The 24,905-nt window shown below is 46.5% G+C and overlaps 1 protein-coding gene across 3 annotated transcripts in view; it reads right to left on the reverse strand.

The window, feature by feature from the left end:
* LOC311270736 (echinoderm microtubule-associated protein-like 6) overlaps positions 1-24,905 on the reverse strand; it is a 63,826-nt gene that overhangs the window by 22,338 nt on the left and 16,583 nt on the right. For all 3 annotated transcript variants that reach the window (XM_084375865.1, XM_084375864.1, XM_084375866.1), the window contains exons 2-20: positions 20,336-20,495; positions 17,103-17,201; positions 16,940-17,008; positions 15,969-16,154; positions 15,668-15,803; positions 11,564-11,637; positions 11,220-11,347; positions 10,120-10,257; positions 9,871-10,012; positions 9,477-9,591; positions 7,479-7,691; positions 7,223-7,390; positions 6,996-7,102; positions 2,743-2,861; positions 2,308-2,494; positions 1,922-2,027; positions 1,067-1,160; positions 827-927; positions 1-137 (exon numbers count right to left, since the gene is read on the reverse strand). The exon at positions 1-137 is cut by the window's left edge and continues 66 nt beyond it. In XM_084375865.1, coding sequence (XP_084231991.1) covers positions 1-137; positions 827-927; positions 1,067-1,160; positions 1,922-2,027; positions 2,308-2,494; positions 2,743-2,861; positions 6,996-7,102; positions 7,223-7,390; positions 7,479-7,691; positions 9,477-9,591; positions 9,871-10,012; positions 10,120-10,257; positions 11,220-11,347; positions 11,564-11,637; positions 15,668-15,803; positions 15,969-16,154; positions 16,940-17,008; positions 17,103-17,201; positions 20,336-20,495 — 2,479 coding nt within the window. The remainder of the gene's footprint in view (positions 138-826; positions 928-1,066; positions 1,161-1,921; positions 2,028-2,307; positions 2,495-2,742; positions 2,862-6,995; positions 7,103-7,222; positions 7,391-7,478; positions 7,692-9,476; positions 9,592-9,870; positions 10,013-10,119; positions 10,258-11,219; positions 11,348-11,563; positions 11,638-15,667; positions 15,804-15,968; positions 16,155-16,939; positions 17,009-17,102; positions 17,202-20,335; positions 20,496-24,905) is intronic.

Below are 24,905 nucleotides of genomic sequence, written 5' to 3' on the forward strand. Positions count from 1 at the left end.
TTCCTTCCAGATGTAAACGTCTCCGGTGGCGGCGCCGGAGAACACCAGCCCCTCGCTGCGGCCGTAACACACCGACATCATCGTCTCCGGTCGGCCGACGCTCCTGAACACACCACGCCTGAAGGTCAGACCGCCACCTGGAGGACAGACGGAGAAGTACTCGATCAGACAGAACTGTATTGATTACCTTGATCAGTTTGCTGCAGGCTTCAGCTTCATTCACATTTTTCAGCCTATTTTTCTTTGACATTATTTCAAACTGGCTCAATGAAAACTTTGCCGAATTAGCTGCTAGCTCTTCCTGTTAGCAGTGTGCTCATGTACAGACAGCTGTCACCGGATTACTGTGATACTGAAGAAAACTTAAAAACAGGATGTTTCTAAGGCAGGTTCTGCAGTTATAAGGGGCGTCTATTTTCAATCATTTCTAAGTGATTTAAGGACGTTTACTTGCAACATTAGAGACTCTGAATCACGTCTGTGTGTTCAGACTCGACTGAGTTGTGACTGAGAAGGAAAGCAGAGTTTGATGTAAACTGCGGCCTCCGAAACTTCTTCTGGCCTAAAGGTCATAAAAGGAAGTCCACATTAGGCTCACTTAAAGGTTTAATTGTCTCTTTTGGGACGCCGGCTGTTGCAGCAGCAAAAGGTCAGCGAAGGACAAGAGAGTCAACTTTACGGTGAGCGTGCTGGAAGTGAGACAAACAGGAAGTTACTGAAGCGAACGTTACTGACTCCAACTCTTTTCAGGAACTTCCTGTGGTGGAAACAGTTTTCTAACTATGTGAATCTTTGTTGGACTGAAGTCAGAGTTGTGAAGTTTTACCTGCATGCTGCCAGAACTGGATGTGTTTGATTCCCACAGTGACCAGCTTGTCCATCAGCAGAGGGTTACACTTCACCACGAAGATCTTCTCCTTGTGACCCCTGAAGAAACACACACAGGTATAAGAACAGACAGATCTTAAAGGATCAAGCAGAAGCTGTTGTCTTCTCTTCCATCTGGATGTTAAAGTATAAAGCAGCTAAGCTTCATCTCCAGCAGTAGTTGGAGTATTCGTGGTACCTGGCGGTGGCGAGCTTCTCTCCTCTCTTCCAGTCCCAGACGACAATCGAGTGTCCGTCATCGACTCCCACCGACACCAGACTCTTCCCATCAGCTGCGTCAGGACACGGAGACAAAAACACGACAGGAGGGTCGTTAACAATTCACAGATCAGCCAATCACAGCCCAGAGAGGGAGGAGCTCCAGCTGGAGGAGCAGGTGGAGTTTAGTCTGTGGTACTGATGAGACGAACGGACCAGAGCTGTGATCAGAACCGTTCTCTGTTCTGATGAAGAGCGTGTGCGTCGTATCAACTCAAGCTACTTATAAACTAACGAGTACAGTTTCAAACTGTACGACACACAAACTAAACACAACCTGGTTTAAGGAAGCAGCAAAGTGTTTTACTTATTGTACATAAACCTGCGATAACTAACTTTAGTCTAACTGGATGTTTTTAACGTGACATCTGGACATTTTCCAGCCGTGACTGTGGCGACACATCTGTCGGGTCTGCGCCTTCATCCAACCAGAACATGAACACACACTGTCACAACATTACTCTGAAACTTTAACCTGCAGAAATGTAAAGTTTCAACATATCTGTGGTTTTGCCTGGTGACTCGGTTGGTTCGGGGACTCCTCAGAAAATCATCAGTTTTATCAGAGATGGGTAACTGCACCGCCTGTGACTGACTTCTTCCTCACACTTCACTGAGTGTGACTCGTTCTCTTTACTGGACGAATCAATGACGGCCAAAATAAAGTTAGAGGATCATCAGAGTGTTATAATTCATCCTGATGGGGACGTGAACGTGGGACTGGAGTCAGTCTGGACTCAAACCTCGTTCAGACAGATGTACAATCACAGGCTACCTGAGAAGTCCAGAGCACACACTCCTCTCTGGTGGAAACCTTTGAGCAAAGACAGACACTTCAGAGTCTGGATGTCCCACACATGGATGGCCGGGTCCCTGCCCACCTGCACACACACACACACACACACACACACACACACACACACACACACACACACACACACACACACACACACACACAGCAGAGGGTCCAAACAAACCAGTTCAGGTGAACAGGTTACAGATGCTTACAGATCCTATGAGACTCTGACACTTCAGCTAATATAACCAGTGGAAAAACACAAACTGGAAACTGTTTCTGTAATCTAAGGCAGTGGGATCATCGTGTGTGTGTGTGTGTGTGTGTGTGTGTGTGTGTGTGTGTGTGTGTGTGTGTGTGTGCACCTGTCCCGTGGCAGCGTAGTCCTTCAGCGGGTGGATGCTGAGGCTCAGGATGTCGTCGTCGTGGCCGAGGTAGAAGCGCTGGCTGTGCAGCTGTCGGTTGTAGACCACGCCCACCGCCGCCACGTGGTACAACACCTCCCCGCCCTGAGTGTAGAACAGGTTGTTCCTGCAGTCGTAACCACGGTACCTGCACACACACACACACACACACACACACACACACACACACACACACACACACACACATTCACTGTCACAGCCATCCACTGCTGAAATGTAAGATCTACTGCACCGAACACATCTGACTCATTTCTTTTGGCCTTTCTTAGTTTTATAAACATGAAACGCTCTTTCTCTTCTTCTTCTCTTTGTCGTCTGACGTCTGAAACGTTGAGACTCAAATTCAAACACACAAGTCGACCAACTGAATCGTACCCGTGCACAAACTGCAGCCGGAGGCCCTGGTCCGGTCCTCGCTGCCTCTTCAGAGATCCGACCTGCTGTTTCTTCTCTCTGCTCTGCTGTCGCAGCTGAGGCAGGTCCTCCTTATACACCTGCACAAACACACGGACACAGGATGTTTCTCCTCAGCTGCAAAATAAAAGCTCCCAGCACTCATTCATTTCTAAAAGACGCACAATAGCAAACATGAAGGCCTTCATCAAACCTTGACGTTGTGAGAAATTTGGAAAACGACAATAAGCTCTTTTCTTGCACATTGCAGCAGATGAAAGGCGTCCAGATAAACTTCAGCAGTGTGAAGCAACATATTCATTTCTGCAGCTTTCTGCATTTTGCTCCACAGGTTCTGGTTCTGACTCTTTGGCTGGAAGATGGTCACAAAAAGTCGGGTCAGTTGGGAGCTTTATCGTGCTGAGTGTAGACTTTGTGTCGCGGAGATAAAAAAAAATAAGGTTATCAGAGCAGAGATGTTCGGGTCAGTAACATTTAAAAAACTGCATCCGAGGTTATTCAGTTTTTTGTGAACGAGCGAGAAGACGTGAGGAGAAGACGAACCAAGATCACCTGGTTATCAACGAGATCACAGGTGAGAGCTGCAGCAGAGACTGTGACTGTGGAGGTGATTATAACAAACAATTAGCGTCTGACAGCATCAAACCTGAACACACAGACATGATGCATATATTTAGATTCAGTGTGATTTACACTTCCTCAGGATATTATCATCCTGATGTCTCTAATGAATAAATGTGCATAAATCTGCATAGAGATCACAGAAACAAGATTCTCCTCACATGTGCAGAACTTGCCTGAGAAACATCAAGTTTTCTTCAGTATAAAGTGATCCAGTGATATTTGTCTGTGTCCACAGGTTCACTGCAGACAGGAGCTGCTAACAGCTCAGTCAGCTCACTGATAATGGAGCCAAGCTGCCAAACTGTGAACACATAAAGGCTTAAAGACGCAGCTGCCAACATGTTTACATCCCTCAGAACATTACTCCCCAAACCTTTGAGTCTAATTATCCCTCAAATACATAAGAAAGAGAAGGAAAATGAAAAACTAATGACAAAATTATAAAAGAGTAAACTTTGTGGTGAGCGTGCTGCAAATTAGACAAACAGCAGCAGAATATAATAAGTGAGAAATTACAGACGAGGAAGAGGAAGTTGTTTCTTTACAGCGAACGTTACCGACTCCAACACCTTTTAGGAACTTCCTGTGGTCTTTAAACTCTCATACGTCTGTTATTTTTCCTTTTTATTCCCCAAAAATATTAATAAAATTACAAAAATAGATTGTAAAGTTAAACGTCTAATGTAAAATCAGATGAGGAATCTGTGAAACTTTTTATTTTACAGAAAAGTTTGTTCCAAATAAAACTCATCATATTCTCTCAAATATTTATCTTTCTCCTCTGACGTCACACTCAAAAATCTGACGAGTCATTTCATTTCACAGCTTCTCGATCGATCAGCAGCCGAAAAGACAACGGCTGAGAAAAAACTGAAGGGACATCGAGCCACATTTTCAAGTTATAACAACATATTTGGTACAAAAAGTGTGATCAGGTACTTTTTGTTGGACTGAAGTCAGAGTTGTGAAGTTTTATATATTTTGTGAGTCTCAGGATGTTTGACGCACGTTGCGGTGAGGCGTTCGTGTCGACATCCAGAATATGAAATGATGAATAAACAGGACGACACATCATCGATACATTATCTCGACACAACGACGTGACGTCTCCTGTCCACACGTCTCTCTGCTCTGTTAACTGGGTGGAGGATGAAGCTGAACACTGCAATGTTTTCGCTCTCGGCAGCGAATATACGCCTGCTCATTTTTCATGCAAATGACTCTGTTGAGGGTGAGTTGGCGTGTTCGAGCCGTCTGAGACCTTCACAGGGAGTCTTTGCTCTCAGGAGGTTTGGGACTGGCAGCGCTCCACTTTCACTTCACGCTGCTTCCCGTCGACAGAGCTGCATGTTTGTGGAGCGTCACGGTGGATCAGCGCTGCGAGTTACAGACGCTTCAGTGCGACAGCAAACTAGACTCCACAACACGTCCTGTTTCTCCTCGCTGTATAATTATCTCAGAAGAGATTTATCAAAACATAATTCATATTTCTTCTCACTGCAGAGTGAGTGTGACGGCTGCAGACATCTAATTCAACACAGCTTCTCTTTTAACACCTACTTTCCTGTTCAGTTGTAAAATATAACATAAAAACACACATTTACATCTTTAAGAGCTAAAAAGGCCCTGTTTAAACAATCTATAGTGCGTGGTCTAAAGTCTCCATCTCCCCTTTACTACTTAAACAGCAGATAATCTGGGAGCGAAGTGAAGCGCAACACGCAACTGTTCGAAGTAAAGCCCATAAATCCTGAGCTCCATCAGAGCCGTCTGAGTTCTGTACTTCAGAAGATAAAAGTTTAATCCTGTTTCTTCGGTCCGGTCACGTTTATAACTGCAGCTTTTAGTTTTGCTGCTTAAATGTCCACTTTATTTAATGTGGTGACTTTACTGCACACATGGAAACAAAGCAGCCTCTGAATCGTTGAAGCTGTTCACATGTTGAGACCTTTCCTGCGAAGGTGAATCTTACTGTCTGAATCACTCAGCCTTTAAAAAGCAGGAAGGTCTTTGACTTCAGACGAGGTATTTGTTGCTCACTTTCTGCTGCCTCGAGATATTAAAGCACCTGAACACGTCATGTTAAAACAAAGCAAGCTGTAAATTAAACTGTGATGTCTGTCGGGAGACGCAGTGACGTAAACCAGCAGCGAGAAGTTCAAATAGTTTATGTGATTTGTTAAACTATGAGTAGAGTAAAAGTCTGCTAGCTGCTATGCTAATTTATGCAATGTAAAATGCTAAGGCTTAAGCTAATAATGGTGACTAGCAAAAAAACTTTATACTCTTGTTAGTTGTCCTGTTGTTAATCCATGTTTTATGGCTCTTAGTCAGTCTAACGTCAGTTTTACTGCATGTAACCACTGATTGTGTTACAATTATATATGTGTTGTTTGTTTAATGGCCAGAGACAGAAAACAAAATGGTGGCAGCTTCTTCTGTAACTGATTGTGTTTAATGGGCAGATGATGTCGTTTCATATCGATCACAGGCTCCTGAGCTGAACCGAATCATATCGTGGCAGACTTCTTGATATTGGCAAATATCGCATCAGAGAATCAATACGTTTTGTATCTAATGAAACTGTTTGATTTACACTCTCACTACTTGCACAACGTGGCCGTGGGGTTGTGATAATGACGACTGTGTCGGCTGGACACTAACACCGACTCTCGCCCTGCAGGTCTTTTGTTCACCATCTTCATCACAACACAGAGGCTGAGGTAAATCTCATGTCATTGGAGATTTTGGGTCATAAACCCAAGTTTGGGATAAAACCTGACCTGACCTTAATCACGATCATCTGGTAGATTTTAAGATATTTCAATAAAGTCAACTGAAGTCTTCAGGCTTCATCTTCTGAGAACCATGAATATCATTTCCGAATGTCACGGTGAGTGAATCCATCGGGCGTCTCCATGTTATCAGGCAGAACGCCAATTTCAGTACGACTCATCCTCTGGGGACCGTGAATAACTTTGCTATTATCATTTGAGTCTGGACCAAAGTGGAGGAACCAGAACCATAGACGGGAAAACAACAATGTTAGAAGATGATGTGAATGAAAGGAAACAGAAGAGGAGGAGGAGGACGGAGGGAGGAAGGATAGTAAGAGAGGAGGGGAAGGAAGCAGGAAGCAAGGAAGGAGAGATAAGAGAATACAATAATAATAATAATAATAATTCATGTTTTTCTGCTCTTTCCAATTAAACTTTGGAGCTTCTGACAAATCTAAACACACACACACACACACACACACACACACACACACACACACACACACACACACAGCTCTATCTACAAACAGCACATGGTTGCGACACTGGCGGCAGCAGCTACGGGAACATCTGCCAGGCGGCGTCTGGCGTTGGAGATAAGGCGTGTTTTTTGGGATCGCCATGGTTACCACATTGATCTCTGCTGCGCTCTGGCTGATGGGAAATACGAGCGATGAGCTGCTGTTGAAACACAACACAGCAGCACAGAAACATTCACGTGTCCAGAGCTGCTCCGTGAAGCCGGCGAGGAGCAGCCGAGGGCTCGGCGCCGTGGAGACGACCCAGACGGTCCCGGCTGACCCGGGGTCGTACCTGTCTGTCGTAGTTGATCTGTGTTTCCTGCTCGATGTCGGAGTCGAGCTCCGGGACGTCGGACACGTCGCTGTCCGACTCCTCGCTGTTGGAGTCCCCGTGGCTGTCTGCAGAGGAGACACACGGACAGACAGGCCTTTAAAACTCGTCTGATTGGATGATTAGGTGAAGGTGGAGAATAAAAACGAAGGTGAGCATCAACATGTCCACTACAGCTGCTTCCCCACCTGGTACGTTGATGTCCAGTCCTCCGTTCATGACCGACTCTGGTAGAAACCTCCACTGGAAGAGGGCGTGGTCGGCCCCGCCGGTGGTCAGCACCCACTGCAGGTCATGTGACCAGCGGACGTTGGTCACGTGGGCTGAGTGACCGATGTACTTCTTGAATTTGGCTCCTTGGAGAGAACAGACGAAGCGTTTAAAGAGGAAGCAGAGGGAGGAAAGTAGAAAACACAGCAGCAGAAGAAGAAGAAGGGTAGAGACCTTTCCTCAGACAGGGGAAGCGGTAGAGCTTAACGAGGCCGAGGTCGTCTCCGGTAACGAGCACGGCGGCGGCGTGATTTGCATCCACGGCGTTGATCTCGGTTAGATTTGAGTATTTCGGCCAGATGCCGCTGACCTCTGAGCCCAGGACGCCGCTCCAGGACGCCCAGCACTGACCCTTCACCTCCTCCTTACTGACCAGCGGCTTCCCCACTGCAGGAGGGAGAAACAGAGCTGCTCATTCTGGAGCTGACGATCTGTGTCAGCGTGCAGCAGTTTGTCTCCCTGAAGACGATAACAAACACAGGACTCGCACATTTTTATCAACATTAATCAGCTTTAACAGAAACGAGGAGGGAAATGTGTCGACGCGGCAGATTCTGATCTTCTTGCAGAGCTGGTTTCTCTTGGTGGACAATGAAGTGTTACATCAGCACACACACACACACACACACACACACACACACACACAGCGCTGAGTGTGTGTGTGTGTGTGTGTGTGTGTGTGTGTGTGTGTGTGGTATGATCCTTCGTTCTTTCTGTCCTCAAAGTTAAAATCTTGATGATTTATATTTATTGTCAGCTCATTTTTTTTCTGTTTCCTCAGTTACAATTTGCGACACATTTGGAAACGTGGCTGTTCTCCGTGGCAGAGTCACCGTACCTGAGCCGGACTCAGGCCGACGTCACATGGACGACGGACTCACATTAATGCAGCAGCTCAGACCCTCACTGTTCGTTGTTCACGCTCCAACTTACTGATGGAGCGAACAAAACATTTCCTGCTGCTTCGGCTGAAAACAAACAGACGGTTCATGAAAAACGCTTCTACAAAACAAGACAACGGTCACTCCGGTCATTTCTTCTCACTGGACAGGTTTTATGAGCCGACAGCAGCCACAGAGATGATGATGAAGAGCAGCAGGCGACACCTCCGGCTCCTCCTCATCATCACCTGCTGTCACAGTGGAATCAGACGAAGGACGAGTGCTGACTGACTTCTTTATTAAAACAACCAAGACGAAGTCGCTGCTCGGAGAGTTTTTACTGCCTCCAGATTAGACAAGTATGTAACTGCACTTGCTGTTACCATGGTAACCACACCGATCAACCAGGACTGTAACTTTTAAATCCATCAATCCGTCTGAAAATACGTCCCTGTCCTCTCACTGTGTCCTCCGTCCTCTGACAGCTGCACTGGAAAAATACAAGGATATTCAGTTTATGAATACATGCATGAGTCTGACACTGTGTGTGTGTGTGTGTGTGTGTGTGTCTATTACACACCCACCAACACGGGACGTGAGATCTAAGAGGGGACATTTTCTTGGACATCCTGTTAAATAATGTCTATGTGATAAAATCTCTCTGTTGAAGCAGCACAGGCTGAAGAAACTCGTTCCTTGTGCGGACCGTCGAGTTCGTTTCCACTCATTCGTCATTATCTTCTGACGCACAGGCTGTTCTCACGGGAGACTGTTACCATGACAACCTCATAATATTAAAATGTATCTTTTAAAAACAACAACTTTATCTTGAAACATGATTTTCCTGTCCTCACCCTCACAAAAAACAATCGCTGTCTCAAAATATTTTGACCAATAGTCCACAGAACATTTCTGGAGCTTCACAGTGAGACGGCGTTGACTGAAGTAACGGAGGACGGAAAAAACAACCAAAAAAATAAAACCATACTCCAAAAAACTTTGCCGAAGTAGCTCTGCACACTTCCTGTTTGCAGTGACTCTGTGGATGTTCAGACAACTATCACTGGATCACTGTGATACTGAAGAAAACTTAAAAACATGATGTTTCTAAGGCAAGTTCTGCACATGTGAGGAGCGTCTTCTTCACTGTGAAGCTCCAGAAACGTTTTGTGGACCAGACTTCACCTGACTTTATATCAGCGTGGAGGGAGCAGATGATGACTGGGTTTATATTTCCGGGTGAACTGATTTTAAACTCGAGGACCTTCAGGCTGACGGTGCAGAGACTCACTGGGCATTCGGTAGAAGAGGCGTTCTCCTGCTCCGTCGTTGGTCTGCAGGATCTTGCTGTCCAGAGTCCAGTCCAGGTGTGTGATGAAGCTGCTGGACTTACAGCACTCTCCTACCTGCAGACGGACGGACGGAGGTGGAAACAAGCAGTCAGACTATGAGAAGCAGTTTCTATAAAGTTTATCTGACTTTATTTACGTTTCACATTTCTGGCACAGTGAAAAACATCTTTGTTATTTTGACTTTATTTGCTGTGACATGTGAATTTCCTCCGGGGGGAAATAAAACATCTACTCATGAATGTTGGAAAAGGAGTTTTTCCACATCGGCGTCAGTGTCTGATGTATTTTTGTCTGTTTTCTGACTTCATAGTTTGAACCTGTTCTCCGCTCTACCTTCTTGTATCTCTGGGCGACAGCGTAGACGTCCACCAGCCCGTCGTTGGAGCCGACGGCGAGGTACGCTCCGTCCGGAGAGAACTTCATCTCGTGGATCACCTCCTTCCTGTCTTTGATGTGGACGACCTCCGTCATGTCTCTGAGACGGACGCAGAAAAACATCCTGTTCATGTCGCGTCACAACACAAGTGTTTGTCCTGTGTGTGTGTGTGTGTGTGTGTGTGTGTGTGTGTGTGTGTGTGTTACCTGACTCTCAGCACAGTGAAGGACCCGTCCTTCATGCCCAGAGCCAGCTGGTATCCGTCCACGCTGAACGCCACGCTCCGCACCGCCTCCTCCATGTTGCAGCGAGCGATGAGGGCGTGATCCACCAGACTCCACAACCTGACGTCAGACAGAGTCACAGATACGTAACGTATTGATCTTCTACAGGAGATGTTCTGATCATTTCCAGGGTCCTAATATTATTTTGGGTTACTATGACAACAGGTTTACAAGCTTCACATCAGTGTTCTCGTCCTCCGTCTGAGACGCTCTGTTTCAGCCGAGGAGAGGAGCTGCTGCAGAAACTATGTCGAGCTGATGGCGGAGAAACATTTATATTTATTTATATTTATTTTTAACATTTTGTTTATACTTTGTTTATATGTGGCGGACCCTGCCACCTCTCTAGCTTCAAACAGTGTTCTGGGGGCTTATTTTCCTCTGAGAGCAGCTGGTTTATTCACTCATGGAGTGAGTTATAACCTCGTTAATATTGTAAATATTATAATTCTCAGTTCAGAAACCTTTCTGGTGGTAAAAGTAGCCTGACGTCTGCTCGAGGTGACTCCTGAGTCACAGTCACCTGCTGCAGGTAAACGGCCTCGATGCCTCTGTGTCTCATCATGAGCTTATTAATGGACGATGATCTGAGCTTTCAGCAGCTTCGTTAAACGTCTGAAGAGGAAACTAAAAACACACGTGATGAGTTTTTATAATGTTTCTGTTTTGGACTTTAATGAGCCGCTGTGGGCGGAACAGAACCGCGACCCACAAGACAGACGTCCTGTTTCAGGGTGGAGTTCAGTTAAATCAGTTTAACATACGGAGCTCAAACTGCTCAAACTTTCTGTTCCAGACTGGAACAGAAAGCTGATGTAAGAAATTATTGGGTCGATTATTTGAAATAAAATGTCAGACAGAAAATGAAGGAGCGTCATCAGCAGCGCCGCGTCAGCATCTTCTTTGCTTCAGCGCTGCTGTGACCACCTGAGCTCAGCTGACTGTGGTCGCATCATTACAGGACGCGTGACTCGTCTCAGATGCTGCAGACGAGCAGCAGCTCGGTCTGTTCCTGCACTGACCTGACGGAGCGGTCGTCGCTGCCGGTGACAGCCAGAGGTTTTTTGGGGTGAACGTCGAGCGCCCAGAGCTCGCCCTCGCTGTGTCCCTGCATGATGAGCAGCGGCTTGTCCCGATCCCTCACCATCACCTGGAGACAGAGCAGAGCCTTCAGACGCCAGCTGAGAGTCGACGTCTCACAGTGTCAGAGGTGTTTTCATGTGAGTTTAACAGTGAAACAACACTCTTGTTACAGTGAGGGAAACAATGTGTGGACCAATGAGGAGCCAGCGTTCAGCCGCCTGAATTGAAACTGTTTGAAAGTCGTCTCTGCGTTTCCGTTTCCGCCGTGTGTCTCCTCTCTCACCTCAAAGATCTCGCTGTCCTGCGTCCCCGCCAGGATCCGGTCGGCTCGCCAGCAGACGCTGCGAATAGACAGACCTGGAGGAGGAAGAGGAGGAGGAAGAGGAGGAGGAAGAGGATTAGATCAGCTGTAAAAGAAATGTAAAAATATCTGGAGAGACGACAGAAATAAACCGGCTGCGAGATAAAAGAAATAAGAGAAGAAGAGGAGGAAGGAAGACTGAAGACTGAGGCTGAAGACGGATCACGAGGAGGAAGGTTCAGGTTGGATCGTTGAGATCGAATCTGGAAACGTGAGAGTCGAGACAAAACAGGGAAAAGCAGAGAAATGGAGTCGATCGATGATTATTGATGAGGAGTTTCCTCATTAACTTTCTCTTAACGAGCAGCAACCTTCTCTGTGGTTCATCACCGAGATCAGCTTCAGGTCAGGACGAAGCTTCAGCCGCCGGAGACCATCGAGTCCAACAGGAACATCTGAGTCAGAGATTCTCTCTGTTTGTCACAAAGAGAGACTTTATAATGAAAAACAGAAGTTTGGAGAGAATCCACTTTATTTATCTTCATATTTCATCTTCAGAAAAACTCTTGTATTTTTGCACAATGAGAACTGTGGACCAGATGTGGAGGAGGTCCTCTGATCTTCTACCAAAAGTCAAAAAATATGGAGTCATCATGTCTCCAGTCACGTCCATCCACAGGTCTTTAAGGTCTTTAATCACAGAAGAGAGTTTCTGTTTCCACAGTTCGGACTTTTTCCTAAAAACAAAGTCAGAAAACATCAACATGAAACCAACACGTGATCTTTAAATCACACTTCTGTCCTCTGGACGGTTTAGACGTGTTGAGCTGAAGCTTCAGAAATCCTTCCTCCGACTCTCGCTGCAGAAACTCTCCCTGTTGTTTCCACTTCGCCTCACGAGCTCCTCTGGTGTCAGCTGATCCCCAGAGACCAGTTTCTAACAGAGTCACAGGAAACATCACACGCTGATTCCTGCCGTCAGCCACAGCAGACGCTCTAATTGGCAGCGCCGCGCCGCTGAACGGCTCTGATGATTACACTGTGGATGCTGCGGGAACAGGAGTGTGACGCTGCCGCTGGACGGTACCGAGAGGAGAAACACCTCCTGTGTGACACAGTGAACATCTGTCTGCAGGCACTCGGCGGTCTGATGAGGAAACGACAGTCGTGTGTCGATGTGATCGTCCTGTTCACACATTTACAACGACGGTGGACGAGACGTTGAACTAAAGTGTTTAGATATAACTCTGAGTTAACAGCCCGAAGTAAAGGCACATTCAGATGCAGCTGACCTGTAACTGCAATCATATCGTCTTTCACGGTCAAATTTGAACAATATCACTGGAAATGAACACTTAAAAATGCCATTTTGTGACGTCAAAATACTCTTTATAGTTCTTTAATTCATTATTTTGTCTAACGTTGAGCAAATGAAACAGTCACAAACAAGAACTGAGGTGAAAAATCACTTAAATGACATAAACTTGCATAATTTCCATGTTTAGGGCTTTAAAACCTGTTTAAATTACATATTCGTAGATTTTAAATGTCATTGGCTACATGATGTGTCACTCATCTGTTGGCTGGCTTGTGATTGGCTCATGAGGGAGGGGTTTGAACCAGGAGTGGTCTATGAAGTCACTCGTTGGCTGTTGCAGGCCACAGGGCGGGCACACGGGCTGTCCTCGTTAGTTAGATGATCGTTTGCCGGAGACAGAATATTCATTTGAAATGAATTAATTAAGTTTAATTCTTGAATAAACAACACTTTTCATCACAGGATCCAAAAACAACAACTGACAAACAAGATAAAACCAACAAACTTTGACGACTTCTGAACAGTTGGGCACCAACAGGAGACGTCCTGACAGTCGGTCCTCTGCCGCTGACTTGAAAAGGTCTGGTACTGAGCGCTGCAGTGCATCCTGGGAACTCTTTGTGTGGAGGTGAGGCAGAAGCCAGGCTCTGATCACCTCCCTCAGCTTGTTTTTCAGCTATTTCTGTCACTTTCATGTGAACTTCCTCCCGGAGAGACTGTCTGAGAATATGTCGTCTCCATATTCAAACACTCTTCTGTCTCTGCGGCGGCTGTCGAGTGGTCGTTTGAGTCTGTGTTTTTAAAATTAGAGATGTCAGTTTACTGATTTACATTTGACTTTGTTTCCTTCTGGAGGAAATGTTTCCTCACGGCTCCATCGCAGCCGACAGCAGACTGATTCTCTAACTTTACACACCGTCCACTACTACATGAAACCCAGCAGACCTCCTCTCTCCAGCCTTATTTATTGTTTTGCACCTTTTGCTGCTAACGTTAGCAGCCGCTGTGAAGTAGCCGCTAGCACTCGGATCACCACCATTAAAACAGTCGTGCTAGCAGCTTCGTGGTGGTGCTTTGTGCTAGAAGCTAACAGCAGAGTGCTAACATGTTCAGTGGGTCTGTGGAAGACTTTGGGCTGGTTTGGGGCGTCCTTCCCAAGGAAATTTGACATTTTTCCAATAAAAAAGAAGAAAAACAAAACCTCTCCTGATCTCGACCGTCTCCTGCTGAGAGGAACATCTTCCTGCTGGACTCGTAACGACCTCTGAATCCGTCTGTGAGGAGTTTTAACCTCCAACTCCTCCAAAATGAGGCCATTTCCAACTGGCTGGGAACAGACACACAGAGTTTTTACCTCTTTTCGTCTTTTCTAACTTTCCCTTCAGAAATCTTCAGAGAGGAGACATAAAAGGAGGCCGGGGGCTTAATGGCTCCCTCCTGCTGCTTCTCCTACAGGAATACATCTCCGCCTCCTGCTGCCGAACGCCATTTAACAGCAGCGATGAGGAGGAGAGGTTCAGACGCTCACCTCCTCCTCTCAGAATCAGGTCAGTGGTTGCAGAGGTGCAGAAGTTTTGTCTTTTGCTCCTCGTTACTGAAAAACTTCTCCTCAGACGGCGCGAGAGACGAGAACGACAGGAAATCAGGTCGGTCGTCTCTCCGAGTCGTGACAGACGACGACAGCTCAACTCTCCAAACGTCTTCAGAGGAAGAAAGAGACGGAAACGGAGGTGAAAGATTCAAGATTTCACTTTTCAAAAAGAAACTGAAGCTTCACAACTTCAGCTGACAAAAGAGTGCTCGAATTCAAAACGACCTTTTCACTTCTTTTATTCAGTTCTCCAGGAGACGAGTGCAGCCGGAGACATTTCAACTGACGGTTTATTCAGTTAAAAATGAGCTTTAAATATCCCGTCGGTGGACAGAGCTCCTCATTAACAGCAGAAGTCTGGACCCGTTTAAACGTTCAGGTAGAAAACAGGTTTTTGAACGTTTGGTTTCAGAGCGAAGACGCCATTAAGACAATGTCTTTTATTTACATGCATTTATAAAATGGATTTAGAGACTGACTAGACGACATAAATGAAATCATGATAAGAAATAAAGCCATCTCAGATTCAACAGATGTTTTTTCTTGCTCAGGATCGGCTGAAGGACACTTTCCATTATGTTCTTAAATACTGAAGTCGAGCTGTCGAGCTCCGGCGCTGACGTGAGGCTCTGAGAGAGGATTCAGACTCAGTATTGAAATTTGTTCTGATTGATCCAAAGTGTTCAGCTCTCAGTTAATGTGAAACTAACCCGTCCATCACTGAGACAAACAGACTCCATGTTTCTACTCAAAGACAGAAAGAAGTTCATGTCGAACATTTGCTGAATTTACAAGAAGGAACAAATCAGTCAGAATCAGTCAGAGACAGAGTTTCACACAGTTTATAAAGTGTCTCCAACTCAACAACTCACTAAACTGACACATTTGTTAAGGGAGTCTGGGGACAAAGAAGTTGCCTATACTGGTTACTGTTCAGTGTATCTGTAAAATGTGACATGTTTAGATCAATAAAATGTTTCTTCTTTCATAAATTGAGTTTTCAATTTTCATGTCTTGCTGATTTTAACCAGCAGCATCACAACTGTGTCAGAGACTCAGGTAACTTTACAGGTGTGTACCTGAGAACAAAACGAAGGCTGTAATAATGTAATGATAATTGCTGGGTGGTCGTGGGTTGGACCCTGAACGTGACGGCACGGCGGCTGGTGTTTGTTACCTTTGTATCCCTGCTCGGCCTCTCGCAGGTCGATCTTGGTGATCGGTTTGAAGTCGACGTCCCAAAGTCGGACGCAGCCGTCTCTGCCTCCAGTCGCAAAACCCTCCTCACAGGAGTACATGCTGAAGATACCCGCCTGCACACACACACACACACACACACACACACACACACACACACACACATGCTCCAATGATGTGCTGGTTTTGGACTGTTGTACAAGCTTCACGTGTCCTGAGAGGCTGAACCTTCCTGAGTTTCTTCATGGTGTTAATACACAGTAGGCAGGATTGAGACTCACCCCGTGGGCGGCCTGAACCGTGCGTATCAGATTGAGACCCTTCCACACGTAAATGTCCCCGTTGAGCGCCCCGGAGTACGTGATGTCATCTTTAGCCGCCGCGACGCACAGGATGGTCTGCAGGTCGCCGGTCTTCCCAAAGATCCCTCTCTTTGGAGTGAGAGCGTTCCCACACAGAGCCCAGAACTACGGAGACAGAGGAGGGACACACGGGGAGTCTGAGTGCTTCCTGTTGTCTCTCGGCTGAAACATCAGATTATTTTCTGTTATTAGAGAACGACTTCCTGCTGCTGTTTGATCAAGTCTGATGGTCCGACCCAAACACAGTCCAGACTGAATGAGTGTTTCTTTACTTCTAAAGTGATAATAAAGATCGTTTTTGAGCAGAAATATTCAAACATAACTAATTTAAACCACCTAAAATCATCTCAAGCAGCTTGAAATAAATATCTAGTACTTTTTCACATATTGTCACGCTGGAGAATGAATTTTGGAGCTGTATGTGTGTTAATGAGCTGCAGAAACTACTCGTTTAAAATCTGCAGAGTTGTCATCAGGATTCTGCAGCAGATCCCGTGTGGGCCCGCTGATGGTGCACAGGCACCGAGGACGAAGCCCAGTTAACCTGTTAAGTGGATATTCACTCAGACCCGGTGACGTCTATACTCCTACATCTGAACAAATATTTCAAGTCTTTATTATGACACCTTGATTATTCGAACAGACCTCGTAGCTGCAGAGATTCACTCTGTTCATTATGAGCATGTCATTTTCGAGCAGAGACCCAAAACAGAGGCCGGTTCTGAACAGGTTATAAACCTACAGGACCTTCTGACGGCTCGTGCTTTACTGCCAGGCAGGAAATAAAACTTCTGATGAGAGAAAACAAATCTAAATAAGACAAAAATAAAATCTGAAGGCTGCGACTGAGTTCATAACTCGAGAATCAACATCTGCAGAGTTTCTGTTACCTTGATGTGTTTGACTCCACAGCTCACCAGGCGGTTCTGCTGAAACGGATCCCAGCAGATATCGAAGATCTGGAGGGAAGAAGAGATGTTAACACACACACACACACACACACACACACACACACACACACAGTCTATGTAACACACACACACTCTCTCTCACCCGGTCCGAGTGTCCGGTGGCGGTGGCCAGGATCTTCCCTCTCTTCCACTCCCAGATACACACCGTGTTCTTGGCGTCGAGGCCGACCGAGGCCAGACGCTGCAGCGGAGAGAGAGAGAGAGACGCTGACATGAAGCAGATCGACGGCCTCAACATGTAACTGAAGATGTTAAACTGTAAAGTTTCAGTCAGTTTTCAGTCGGACTCAGTCCCTAATACAAAGTGTTTTGGGTCCAGAGGAAAATTCTGCCTCTGTGGTTCTGATTTAATTATGAATCAGCTGCATCAAAGCCGGAGCTCCTGATTTATTATTAAGATGGATTTATGGTTATTTTATTGATTTAGTCTGATTTACTCGGAGTTGTTAAGTCATCGTGACCGAAGTCTCGGCCAGAAGCGAAAACTGCCGACACAACAGTATGGATTATTTACAGAGTCACTTCACCTCGTCTCAGTGAAGTTATATTCACTCAGAACCGCCGCCAAACAGAACTCCATGCATTTTATAGCCAATTCTAAAAAGGCTGAGTTTGAAATGTTGTCTGCCTCAGCAATGACCCCAACAGTCATTCAGATCTGGTTCAGCAACAGCAGCTGACTTCCTCCTTTGCTCCTGCTGTCACTTGACCTTTAATGTCCACAGATGTCTGAACGTTGGTCTCTGGAGGACGGGCTGGGCGGGTATTAGTCTGTGAATATGGACGGCAGGTTTGGATCAACATGAACAGCCGGTTAGCTTTGACATTTAGCTGACAGAGCGACTTACGATGAAGCAGGATTAATATTAAAATGAGACGATAATTAAGATGAGAAGAAGAAGAAGAAGGAGGAGGAGGAGAAGAAGAAGAAAGAAGTACAAGGAGAAGGAGAAGAAGAACAAGAAGAAGAAGAAGGAGGAGAAGAAGAAGAAGAAGAAGCAGAAGGAGAAGATCTTGGCTATCTACAAAATCTACACAAGCGATCTCCTCCTTCTCCTTCTTATGCAGACGATGTCACTCTCTACACCACTTCACTTCGCTTCCTCCTTTGCTGCTGTAATAATTACTGCGACCACTAGAGGTCGCTGCCTATCGAACATAAATATGAGTCGTGATAGGCCGCTTGGTTGTTCTTCTGATGACGGGCTCATTTGTCAGCTCTTATTCTGAAAAGGTGTTTCCAAAAACACCTCGAGTGAGTAGCAACTTTTTACGAAATTGAGAAAATTATTTGGAATTCATCAAACTTTCAAATTTTCTGATGTGGTTCTTCTAGAAACAGGTATATTATGAATGGGGCCTGGTGCTGCAGACATTTAAAAGGCTCCAGGCAACACTGACGAGGAAGTCCATGCATTAAAACACAGACAGAGAAACAGCTGAGGATATAAATCAAACTCTATACAGACGACTTCCATGTGTTCGTATGAAGAGACTTGGAGTCGACATGTGTTTCATGTCACAGGTTGACTGACATGTTGGATAAAGAGAAGGACGGGCTGGTTTCTCTCCACCTGTCTGAAAACTGTCACACTGTAAACTGGATGTGACTCAGAGTTAGTTAGTTTGATGTCGTTCACAGCAGATGAACTGAATCACAGCAGAGTCAGTGGGAGGACGTGACGCAGCCACAGACAATATAAATCAAGCGAGACACTGCAGGTGACAGCGTGGTGAAGGACGGCACACAGCGAGGACGACATCAGATCTGCTCAAACAGCAGAGACGATTCAAGGTTTATTTGTATTATACAATTCAGACACGAGGCAACTCAAAGTGCTTTACAGGGGCATAAAAACAAGTAGGAAGACGTCTAGAAACAAAACATTAAAACAAGTTGAGCAATAGGAAAGTAAGCTAAAGTAGAAGGTTTAGAGACCAAAGAATAAAAGTCACAGTGCAGTTCGAAGCCTTCAGATGTCTTCAGTGAAAAGCTGCAGCAAACAGGAAGGTCTTCAGTCTCGATGTGAAAGAGCTGATAGTCGGAGCAGACCTGAACCTGACGACCTCAGAGGTCTGGATGGATCAGAACGTGGCAGCAGATCAGAAACCATCCAGTGTTTTATAAACCAACAGCAGGATGTCAGTGTACAGATCTGAGAACTGGAGTGATGTGATCTGCTGTTCTGGTTCTTGTTTGGACTCGAGCAGCAGCGTTCTGGATCAGCTGAGTCCCGTCAAGACGGCGTTACAGAAGTCGAGTCTGCTGAAGGTAACTGCGTGGACAAGGCTGACTCTGTAACTGTCTCAGTGTGGCTGCTGATGTTCAGGTCTGAGTCCACGACTACACCGAGGTTTCTGGCTCGGTTTGTAGTTTTCAACGTTACAGATTGAAGCTGAGCAGAAACTGTTAGTCAGAGAGAAGATGTAGCAGACGGATCTTCAGTGATGATGAAACTGCACCAGCGAGGCTCGAAGCTTTTACATGAATCATTGATCGTCTTTTTGATGTTCAGTAAGAGAGATGTCGTCGCTCTGATGGTTTACAGGTAAATGTGAGGAAACTCAGAGGAAAAAAACTTATTTCATTTCTGTCAAACTGTTGGAGGTGAAATGACACGAGAACGAGACAACACGCAGCGTTATGAAGCTGATGTGTGAATATTTCTGTCTTTGTGTGAACACACAGTTTAAAATCGCTTCACAAACTGTCAGTAAAAGCAACATGCAGGTCGACTGTGCGAGCAGCTTATCACGTTCATCAGTGAGTGACGCTGCTCCTCACAGGTCACAGCTGAAGACTTCTCTGTGTTTATTGTGTCAACTTTCTTTGGGCGTAACGTTTGTGTCTCATCAACCTTTTTATTAAAGCTCTTTGTAACCGAGGTATTGAAGGTGCTACATGAATAAAATATCACTTATTTACGTCCCAACGACCCATATTTATGTTTTTAGTGGTCGTAGTAAAAATAATGGCAGTAAAAGAGGAAGTCAGCTGAAGTCAAACCAACCAGAACCAACTGGTTTCTGTGTGGTTGGTCCAGCACGTCTTCATCTTACTTCTTCCCTCCTCCTCCTCTATTGTCTATTGTGTGTGTGTGTGTGTGTGTGTGTGTGTGTGTGTACTGTTATTATGTGACCTTTAAGTGGATGCATGAGTCCTTTACTGACAAAAAACATCTGTTGGACTCACACCAGCCACAGAGCTGCTGCTTGAATCACATCATGCATCATTAATCATGTCCACTGTGTGTGTGTGTGTGTGTCTCTCTGTGTGTGTGTGTGTGTGTGTGTGTGTGTGTGTGTGTGTCTCACCTGTCCGTCACCGCTGAATGCGAGGCAGGCGATGCCGTGTGTGTGTCCGTCACGGAGCAGAGAGACGGTCTGGACGCAGAAGGAGTCCCACACACACACATAGGGATCCTTCCCCACCTGACCGGTCGCCACCAGGGAGCGCTCAGGGTGCAACGCCAGGCTGAGAGGAGGAGGAGAGGGGGAGGAGGAGGAGGAGGAGGAGGAGGAGGAGGAGGAGGAGAGGAGAGGAGGAGAGGAGGAGGGAGGAGAGGAGGAGGAGGAGGAGGGAGGAGAGGAGGAGGAGGAGGAGGAGGAGGAGGAGAGGAGAGGAGGAGAGGAGGAGGGAGGAGGAGAGGAGGGAGGAGGGAGGAGAGGAGGAGGAGGAGGAGGAGGAGAGGAGAGGAGGAGAGGAGGAGGGAGGAGGAGAGGAGGGAGGAGGGAGGAGAGGAGGAGGAGGAGGAGAGGAGAGGAGAGGAGGAGGAGGGAGGAGGAGAGAGGAGAGGAGAGGAGGGAGGAGGAGGAGAGGAGGGAGGAGGGAGGAGAGGAGGAGGAGGAGGAGAGGAGAGGAGGGAGGAGGAGGAGAGGAGGGAGGAGGGAGGAGAGGAGGAGGAGGAGGAGAGGAGAGGAGAGGAGGAGGAGGGAGGAGGAGAGAGGAGAGGAGAGGAGGAGGAGGAGGAGGGAGGAGGAGGAGGGAGGAGAGGAGGAGAGGAGGAGGAGGAGGGAGGAGAGGAGGAGGAGGAGGAGGGAGGAGGAGGAGGAGAGGAGGAGAGGAGGAGGAGGGAGGAGGAGAGAGGAGGGAGGAGGAGGAGGAGGAGGAGTGAGGAGGAGGAGGAGGAGGGAGGAGGAGAGGAGGAGAGGAGGAGGGAGGAGAGGAGGAGGAGGAGGAGGAGGAGGAGGAGGGAGGAGAGGAGAGGAGGAGGAGGAGGAGGAGAGGAGGAGGAGGAGGAGGAGGAGGAGGAGGAGGAGGGGAGGAGGGAGGAGAGGAGGAGGAGGAGGAGGAGAGGAGGGAGGAGAGGAGGAGGAGGGAGGAGGAGAGGAGGGAGGAGAGAGGAGACAGATGAATGGTGGGGAGAGATAGAGACAGAGGGTAAAAGGAGAAAGCGAGGACAGATAATCAGTTGATTTCAGTCATTCTGTTGAGATAAAGTCACATCAGTGGTGAAAGAAGAAGAAGAAGAAGAAGAAGAAGAAGGAGAAGAAGAAGAAGAAGACGAAGAAGAAGAAGAAGAAGAAGAAGGAGAAGAAGAAGAAGAAGAAGAAGACGAAGAAGGAGAAGAAGAAGAAGAAGAAGAAGAAGAAGAAGAAGAAGACGAAGAAGAAGAAGAAGAAGACGAAGAAGAAGAAGAAGAAGAAGAAGAAGAAGAAGAAGAAGAGCTCATGTTTGATGAAATGGTTTGTAAAAATCTGTAAAACCAAATGTTGAAAAATAAACTTTCAGATAAATAAAAGTACAATATTCTCCACGACATGTTCACAATATGTAACTTCCACCAGGGGTCCGATCAGGTTCTGTTCTGACCCGGAGCTGTTCACCGACGGGAGCAGAGCTCAGAGTTACTTTGTAACTTCTGGGATTAAAAAGGTGATTTATCTGTCGATCATCCTGACTGCAGCAGTGACCCGGAGGTGACCTCCAGGTTCTGTTCTGTCGACTGTTGACTGGTGCTGGAGGGGAAATGGACTTTACTTCATGAACGTAACTTTACAGAGAGGAGACAGAACCAGAACTTTGTACCGGCTGTTTTTCCACCTCAGCTCTTGTTTTTGGCTGTTTTATATGAACAGTGTGTGTGAATGAGGAAGTAAAGAACTACACTGAGTTTCTGTGTGTTCAGGACAGAAGATGTTTTTTTAAAAACATCTTAAGCAGCTGTGAAGGTATTTTGGGCTCGACTGGGTTCAGAGTTTGTGATAATTTTACCAACATTTCCAGGAAGAAGAACTGGTTCAACTCAAACAGGCTGAAACATGAAACTATAAATAAAAAGACAAAAAACGTCTTAAATCAACTTTCAGCTCAGACGAACTCTTTTTATAAACCTGTCTCCTCTCAGAGGGTCAGAGTGTGTCCTCCTCACAGACACACTATAAATACACACACTGCTTAATGGCATCATTATCAACACACACACACACACACACACACACACACACACACACACACACACACACACACACCAGACATCAGGGATCATTAAACCATCAACAGTGTGTGTGTGTGTGTGTGTGTGTGTGTGTGTGTGTGTGAAATGATAGGATAAAATACACAGAACAGAAATAGACCAGGTGTGTCAGCCACAGAGACCCATTGATCTACACACACACACACACACACACACACACACACACCCTTCAACATCGACTCTCCTCCTCAACCAGCCAATGAGCCTGCTAGCTGCCGCGGTTGCCATGACGACCCCATCGCCAAGGGCATGTGGAGCTGAGGATTGAGCACGACAACTGAGTCAAGGTCAAACATATCACACACACACACACACACACACACCTGAGCTCACCTCTCCTGCTGATACCTGACGTGACACAGTTTCATATTTACAGTCTGAAGCCTCTGATGATTCACACGCGACGACACGTTAACAGTCACCTCGTTACTGCGACTACAACAACTAGGAGGTTCAGCTGCGACTGAACTTTCTCCTCCTCACAGCTTCAAACAGCCTCGTTACTTTAGTTTGATGCATTTGAGGTGAATTATGGATTATTGTTATTTGGCGTCATCGCACGCCGCCTTCCCAACATCACCAGACTGATGTCGACCTAACAGAGCGCATCACGCACGGCAGACGCAGCGAGACGCAACAAAGACGTCTGTTGGTGTCTTGATTCAGCAGAGACCTGCAGAGATTTTTGTGGAGACAAACCGGCTGTTTGTCACAGGAAGTCAGATCATCTCCATCTGTGATTTAAGCTAAACCCTGATGTTTATCTCACCTTAACCAAGTGAATCCATCTCAACTCAACTCCAGGTCCACCGAAAGGATTTTTTCAGAGGACGACAAGATGTCGTGTCTTCAGACTTCAACAGCAGCTCATTTGAACTAAATACTAACATCAGCACGCTTAAATGGCCACGAGGACAAAGATACTGATGTTCACCACCTGAGTTCAGCTCTCAGCGTGCTGTACAGCACTAAACTCAAGCACAGACGGTGTGAATGTCTTTAGTTCTGCAGGTTTTTGGTGACTAACAGACGTATCAGACACATGACGCTCTGAGTTACAACATTTCCTGAGAGGAACATGAACGTCTGGATCACAATCCATCCAGACGTTTCACTCAGAACCGCTGATGTGAAGCTCGTAGTGACGGAGGAAAGTCGGAGGATCATCCGAGTCATTAGGATTCATTTGGGAGTCGAGCTTGTCTGGACTAAATTTGGTGTCCACTCAGGCGTGTCTCCCCAGAGGCCTGCAGAGGACAGACGTGGGGTAAAGAGACTGAGAGGGGTGAAGAGGACAAGTGCAGGCAGGTGTTAACAGGCAGGTCAGGTACGAAGGTCTGGCTGCGATTCTACACGAAGACTGAAAATCAAAACAGACACGATAACAGACTTTCTGACTTCAGTTCTGAAGTTCATTTTAATGCTTTATTGCACTTTTATACTCAAAGAAAGTCCCTTTGAGAACACGACTGCCTCCTTCACCACATTTCTAAAATTTCAGGTTAAAGTTCAGATCTCTGTCCGTGACCGAGGTGCATCGTATGAAAATGCAGTTTTCCTCGGGCCACATAGTGGACAGACTCGCCCTCTGCGTCTGCCCTCCGACGGCGCCACGGCCCGACGTACGTGGGGGGGCGAGGGCCCGTTCATCGCTGCTTGCAGCTTTAATTATTCTCATTGAATCTGTTCTGGGAAGAGACGAAGGTCGACTGAAGCAGCGTGAAAACTATCGTAGCAGCAACAGAAATACTCCTCCTCCTCCTCCTTCTCCTCTTCTTCTTCTCTCTCCTCCTCCTTCATCTCAGTTTCTCTTCTTCTTCTATCTCCTCCTCCTCTCTCCTCCTCCTTCTCTTCTTCTTCTCTCTTTCTAAATGTTTCCATTTTCCTTTTGGCTGCCTTCACTTCCTGCTCTCCTCTCTGTTCATGTCCTCGGGACAAACTGCCATCTGTTCTGTTGAAACAACACCAGCCAGGTCACACACACACACACACACACGCACACACACACGCACACACACACGCACACACACACACACACACACACAGTGGAGTCCCTCGTGGTTATTTATAGAAGCGGCACTAACTTCAATAGCTGCTAATAATACACTGCTGTGTGTGTGTGTGTGTGTGTGTGTGTGTGTGTGTGTGTGTGTGTAGCGGTGGTAATGTGATTTATAAATGATTCACCTGGAGAGAGAGAGAGAGAGAGAGTGTGTGTTGCAGCAGTCATTACTTAAGGTGGCCTCAGACTCCGCCCCCTGGTGTTTCCCTGTGGTATTACTGTTGGTGCCGCTGTTAGCATCATTGCTACAGCTAGCAGCCTGGCTACAGTAACCCCTAAACTCCAGCAGATCCGCGTTCGGACATAACATCCGGCTAATTTTCAAAATAAAATGCTCCGTTTTGAC

Source organism: Pagrus pagrus (genome assembly GCF_965226575.1).
Source record: "Pagrus pagrus genome assembly, chromosome: 15".
NCBI lineage: Eukaryota > Metazoa > Chordata > Actinopteri > Spariformes > Sparidae > Pagrus > Pagrus pagrus.